The following is a 6,334-nucleotide window of genomic DNA, read 5'->3' on the forward strand; positions in this document are numbered from 1 at the left end:
CCCTGGTCCATCTTTAGGACCAAACAGAGGCCGAACAGGAAAACAGTATTTGCTCGGAGAGGACATATGGCGGGGTTTGGATGTTTTTTTGCATCAGCTTTGACTTGTGTGAGCAGTGCTATGAATTAAAAGTTCTTGTGTTGGTAAGTACCTCCAGAGCTGGCTAGGTTAGTGAAAAAGGCTGCCATCCTTTGTGTGGCTTCGATGTGCTGGAGTTGTCCCAGTCACTTCTGTGCGTTGAAAAAACTGAAGAGGACAGCAAGAAGATGAAAAAGACTGTAAGGGACAGAGAACCACTTGTAATGAAGTAGAGCTAATGAGATTAGGCACTGAATATTGAGGGACAATGCCTACTAAGAAGTAACCCCCCAGGCTGGCAACAAGCCTTCACTTGTAGCTGGGACATTTTGGACTGGCAAGTGAAGGAAGTAAGAAAAAGTCATTCCGCTGTAGACACATCATGTGCTACATAAACTGTCTCTTTCTGAAGATGCTGCAGAAGCAATGACAGGTTATGCTGAGTGAATTCACCCTCACATCTCTCTTGTCTTCTGAAGTGCTGCCTCAACAGGTAGCTTTAAAATATATTGATTAATTTTGAGGAGTTCTCCAAGGAAAAAAAAATGACAGGTTTTTTTAGAGCAAGATGAGAATTTCTAGTCAGGATAGGGCACTGTCAGGTGGACTTGTTACATCCTTGAAAGAGAATATGCTGTCTTGAGTTTACAAGACCTCTCAAAAGTACTGTTGACTCAAAGAGAAACCTACAATGTCATTTCTGTTTGTGCAACAGGATAAGTGAAGTGCTACTAAATAGTGTCTGAACTAAGTAATAGCCAGGTGAGAATAAAGGAGTAGACTATATTCATTTATGCACAATAGAATAGATACATGCTTTGTAGCTTGAACTTTTAATTTTTTATAGACTAAGTACAGTAATCTTCATATTATTAATCCTGAACTCTGTAACTTTATGCACCCAAGCAGTGCCAGGAAGCTTAACAGATAGTGATTACTCGAAATATGCTCTCAGTGTTTTCTTTGAATGTGTTGAATGTGTTAGATTTTTAAATTTTTATTCCATTTGATTTATGTCTCTATGTTTCTATTTGTTTTTCAACTGTGGTTAGTATTTTGGGTTGGTGAACGAGAAGGAGGAAAAGAGGGATACTCAAGCTGCAGGTCTTGTAGCAGAAAGATTTTTTGCAGTAAGTCTTGAATTTAGTTATGAATATTCTTCCTCACCTATTTAACCTGAATTTTCCTGTCACAAGAACTGTTCTTAAGAGTAATTTTGACCAGTGCAATACTAAGGAGAAGAAAATGGGGAGAGAAACAGTTTGCATGCTTTGATTTCAGTCTGGTGAAGCTATTTTGCAGTTTGTAATATCACAGTGAGTGCAATGCAAAAATGAGAATGAGCAGTTAGTGCTGTGCCGTGCTGCATAGGGGTACTTGTGTTACCTGGGGAAGGTGAAAGCACCGTAGCTGTGTTAGTAAAGCATTCCACCTGTCCAGTTGCACTGGCCAAGAAAGAGCGCATCAGCAAGGACGGAGAAAGAAGCCAACCCCTCCAATTCTCTTCCAAACTTACATTCGCTTCCACAGACTTGTGATGTGCTCTTTGGGCTGCTCAGTGGCTCCTACTCAGCTTATTTTACCAAGAATACCTATAATTTTCTTGTGATTCACGCCTGTATTTGCATGCAATGAATAGAACTTGCCAGGGTTGTGTGGCAGTGATGCTGTTGTAGCCTCAAGCACTTTGATGAAACATAAACGCTTAAAGTCTTTCGTGGTGCTTAGAGCTCGAGAGCTCAGAGTCGTCATGACCCTGATTGTCTTTTAGTATATAACCACATGCAGTATTGGACAGGCACCTTTCATTTTATGTTGGTTTGGGTTTTTAACTGTTGTACTCACAGACAGCAGGAATGCCTGAGACGTTTTCATCGCTGTGTAAAATTTGTTCCCGTATCTGTGTTGAGATTGGTGCCCTGAAGGACTTGACTCAGAAGTGTTTAAACTTGTCTGAATTATGCCTAGATTTAGATATTGTTAAAGGCTGTTTTGTTGCTGTTTCCAAGTATTGGCGTGTAACCTTCCTGTTAATTTGAAAACTTGCTCTGGCAAAGATGTTTTCCCTGTGAATTTGCACAACTCTAAGTAGAGATGGCCTTACTAAACTGCTCTGAAAAATACCTGATATGTTCTCTGGGGATTTTTTAATGGTAATATGTTACCTGCTTTTTAACTTTCTTCTTCTTTATTCTTTTATTTGCAGTGATGTGGTTGCATGACCTGCAGCATTATTATAACAGGGACTGTTCAGTGCATGAGTTGCTTTTCTGTCCAGACTGCATAACCAAAACTTAACCAGTTCTACAGTTAAGACTCATGGCCATCTGATTTCAAAGGGAGATCTACTTACAGAGAAGCTTACCATCCTGGGGAGTGGCTTTCCCATTTCCCGCTTCCATTTACTCTTTCTCTTCACAAAAAGTCTCCTATGAGGCTATGAAAGAGGAAATCCAGTACTCAGAACTCGACAGGAGGCGTTCTGCAAACTGACAGAGCACTGTCAGCTCTCCGTTTTACTTCCGCCTGTCCACTTTATTTAATTCTGATTAACAGTATTAACACACAGACTTCCTGCAACATTTTCATATACTGAACTATAAAAATCTAGTCTTAACAATTTCCTAAGAATGCCTTTTGGTTACTGTTAAAATTTCAAAGCACCTGCACCCTTAAAGGATCCACTTTGAATCTTTAAATAATTAAAGTAAAGCAAAGGTGGTGTTTTACCAGGAGAAATGACTAATGAATTGCTGCTTGGCCATCTCATCTTCCTTAGAAAACCAGGCAAGGTTCATCTGATAATCTCCGAGCCAGGCAAACTACCGGGCGGTATTTTATTCACAGGCACTGCCTGCTTCCTTACTATGTATATACGCAGTAGTTTGTGGCTGTTGTATTTTCCTCTCTGCATTCTAGCTGTGTTGTCGGTTTCTTTTAGAAACTTCTTTTTTCAATCTGTGTACAATTGTTAAAACAATCTGAGGAAAGAACGTGAGTGGAGATAAGTATGAAAGCTGTCTACACTTTCAGTATTATGCAGACTGTCCTTGCCAGTTTATAATTTGGGTCGTTTATCTTTTACCTGTACTGTTTTTTTCTCTTTCCACTTTATCGCAGTCTTAGCTATTTAATTTCCAATTGCACTAGCTTGGCTCTTTCTTTGTATTATGAAGTTTAGCTCTAAGATTTGCCATATGTAGACAGTGTAACTCAAAAAAATGCTTTGTACCGCCTATATTAATTTAAAAAGCTGCTTATTTAATATTCTTAAATATCTGCACATTTGTACTGCTGTATCTTTGTTTTGTATTGGACATCCAGTACTGGCAAGATTCAGAAGACGAGTGAGTGCTGTAGTGTTGTAAGTTAAGAGGTTTATTGTAGAGGAGTTAGTATGTTACAAATGGGGAAGGGGGCTTTTAAGCCATAGGACTTGCCGGAAAATCTGAAGAGCGCCTGAATGATGAGTACTGTAAGAGGTTTGCTTTAAGTCCAGTTCTAAAGAAACCCCATTCTTGCTCACTTTGATCTTAATACTGCGAAAATATAAACATGTATGTACTCTGCTTGCTCTAAGAATGGTTTTGCTTTTTCAGTAGTAGCATAACCACCAGCCCTGTTTTCCATGTGAGCACCCCCATGCTGGAGAAATGTTGTGTCCACCAGTCTCTGCAGTCACTTCTGGTCACAAAACACAGTGCGTGCCTTGACCCTGGCCCGCCAGGTGGGGCTCCGGGCAGAGCTGCACCTCGTGCGCCGAGACACCCGCGTGTCTTCAGTCCTCAGGGATCCTGATACCCTCTGTGTCAGTAGCCTTGTGCAGAACGACTTGGAGAAAAGACAGGTCGTGCCTCCACCTCTGTTTCCACGGGGGGGTCTGTGCCACCCACAAAGGGAAGGGCAGATAGGAATGGGCTCCAAGCAGACCACGCAGGAGAGGGAAGGGAAAGCATTAAGATCCTGGTGAGAAGTGTGTGGAGTGTTCCCTTCTGGATACCGTACCTGACAGGGGAGCCTGTGGCTGCCAGGTGCTCTGGCGGTCAGCAGTCGGGGAAGACTGCTGGAGGGGGTATGTCTTTCCTGGTCTGAAAGGAGCTGGGACAGTGAAGTCTGATGTGACCTGCAGGCAGGATCTGGGGTTTGGTGGTGACATGTCAGGTGTTCCTGCAGCAGAGGCAGCAGCACTTTCATCAGACTGAGTCCAGCAGGGAGCTAAAGGATTTGTTTCTTTCCAGGTCTGAGCCATTGATCCTTTGTTATGTGTCAGGGCAAGTGTTGTTAGAAAAACTTATCTTTGTTGGGTGTTAAAGGCATGGTTTGTTTCTCAGTTGCAAATGCTGCTCTGGCTGGGACCACACCCTGCCCCAAGCCAGGCTGGGTGCAGGATCCCTGAAATCAGGGGCTGTGTGCGGGGTGGGAGGGGATGGCTATGTTTTCATGCACCCACCTGCACAGGTGTCCTGAGGTGAAGCCGAGCAGTACCTCGTTTCTCCAAGTGGTCTGTGCAAGTTAGAGACTAAGTATCAGTTGTTCTTGAGCCTGAAGACATTTATATGTAAGTGTGTTTAGCTTGACAAAAATTGTTTTGAGTTTACTAATGCAACAAAGAGATGTCGGGCGGAGCTAGTGACTTTCAGCCAGTGAGCTGGCTACTTTAATTAGATAAGCCTAGCATCTCTGTCATGAAGTGATTGCGAGCTCACAACTTAAAGGGGATCTCCAGCATGTTTCTGATGTACTAACTTCATTTGTGCTGCATAGGAAACTCTTTTACTTTCTTAATAGCAGCTTGTTTGACAGTCCTGAATTAAGTGTTGACCAATTATCAAAGTTAACTGTTTGTGAAGTTGCCAGTGATATATTTTCTGTAAAAGAATGGATTCCTAGAGTGTCAAAACATTCATTTCCCATTCAGTTCATCTACAAATTGTGTAACTACCAGATTGTCATGGTAGCAGTATTAATATACATATTTGTATATAGACAAAGAATACTCAGTAATGAACATTGGAATCAAATGGTTTAATATTTTTTCCCACTCAAATACACTAATGCTTCCAAGGTGACAGAAGAGTGTACAGTTGTTAAACAAGTTGTAAATAAACGCTTATATAAAATATAAATGCCTGTTTTTCCTTTATTTGGTACTTGGTTATAAACTGAGGCCAATGCACAGTTCATGTTGAAGTTACTGGTTTGAGCCCAAGTGCTGTTCAGCTGTGTGCAATGATGGCAGCTGGTGGGGGCTTTTGCACATAGTTGGCAATTAACAGGGCCCTCAGTGAAGTGGGAATAACATGGTGTGCTGGTTTTGGCTGTGAAGGGGTTAATTCTCTTCACTGTAGTGCCAGTGGTGGTCAGGGGTGGACTTGACCATGGATGTTATTGCACAAGCCATCCACGAATGTGAAACATGCGCTGCAATCAAGCAAGCGAAGCAGGTAAAGCCTCCGTGGTATGGGGGACGATGGCTGGAGTATAAATATGGGGAGGCCTGGCAAATTGGCTATATCACACTCCCACAGACCCGCCAAGGCAAGCGCCATGTGCTTACAATGGTAGAAACAACGACTGGCTGGCTGGAAACATATCCTGTCCCCCACGCCACTGCCCGGAACACTATCCTGGGTCTCGAAAAACAAGTCCTGTGGCGACATGGCACCCCAGAGAGGATTGAGTCAGACAATGGGACTCATTTCTGAAATAGCCTCTTAGACACCTGGGCCAAAGAGCACGGCATTGAGTGGGTGTATCACATCCCCTATCACGCACCAGCCTCTGGGAAAATTGAACGGTACAATGGACTGTTGTAAACGACACTGAGAGCAATGGGGGGTGGGACATTCAAGCACTGGGATACACATTTAGCAAAAGCCATGTGGTTAGTCAACACGAGGGGATCTGCCAACCGAGCTGGCCCTGACCAGTCAGAAATCCTACGTATTGTGGAAGGGGACAGAGTCCCTGTAGTGCACACAAAAAGTATGCTGGGCAAGACAGCCTGGGTTCTTCCTGCCTCCAGCAAAGGCAAACCCATTCGTGGGATTGCTTTTGCTCAAGGACCTGGGTGCACTTGGTGGGTGATGCGGGAGGATGGAGAAATCCGATGTGTGCCTCAAGGGGATTTGATTTTGGGCGAAAACAGTCAATGAACTGAATGGCACAATGTGAACTGCTGTATAATACTGTGTGTCACCTCTGTGTTGTATCAATGATATCAGAGTACGAGCCTCCCAACCCATGGAAGATCAAC

General features: G+C 43.1%; 1 protein-coding gene across 2 annotated transcripts in view; it reads left to right on the top strand.

Annotated features, from left to right (window-relative positions):
• The window catches only part of HOOK3 (hook microtubule tethering protein 3), a 93,147-nt gene extending 87,943 nt beyond the window's left edge, over positions 1–5,204 (top strand). For both annotated transcript variants that reach the window (XM_075079106.1, XM_075079108.1), the window contains one exon: positions 2,285–5,204. In XM_075079106.1, coding sequence (XP_074935207.1) covers positions 2,285–2,300 — 16 coding nt within the window. In that variant the 3' untranslated portion in view covers positions 2,301–5,204. The remainder of the gene's footprint in view (positions 1–2,284) is intronic.
• Positions 5,205–6,334: the final 1,130 nt, after the last annotated feature.

Source organism: Phalacrocorax aristotelis, chromosome Z (genome assembly GCF_949628215.1).
Source record: "Phalacrocorax aristotelis chromosome Z, bGulAri2.1, whole genome shotgun sequence".
Lineage (NCBI taxonomy): Eukaryota > Metazoa > Chordata > Aves > Suliformes > Phalacrocoracidae > Phalacrocorax > Phalacrocorax aristotelis.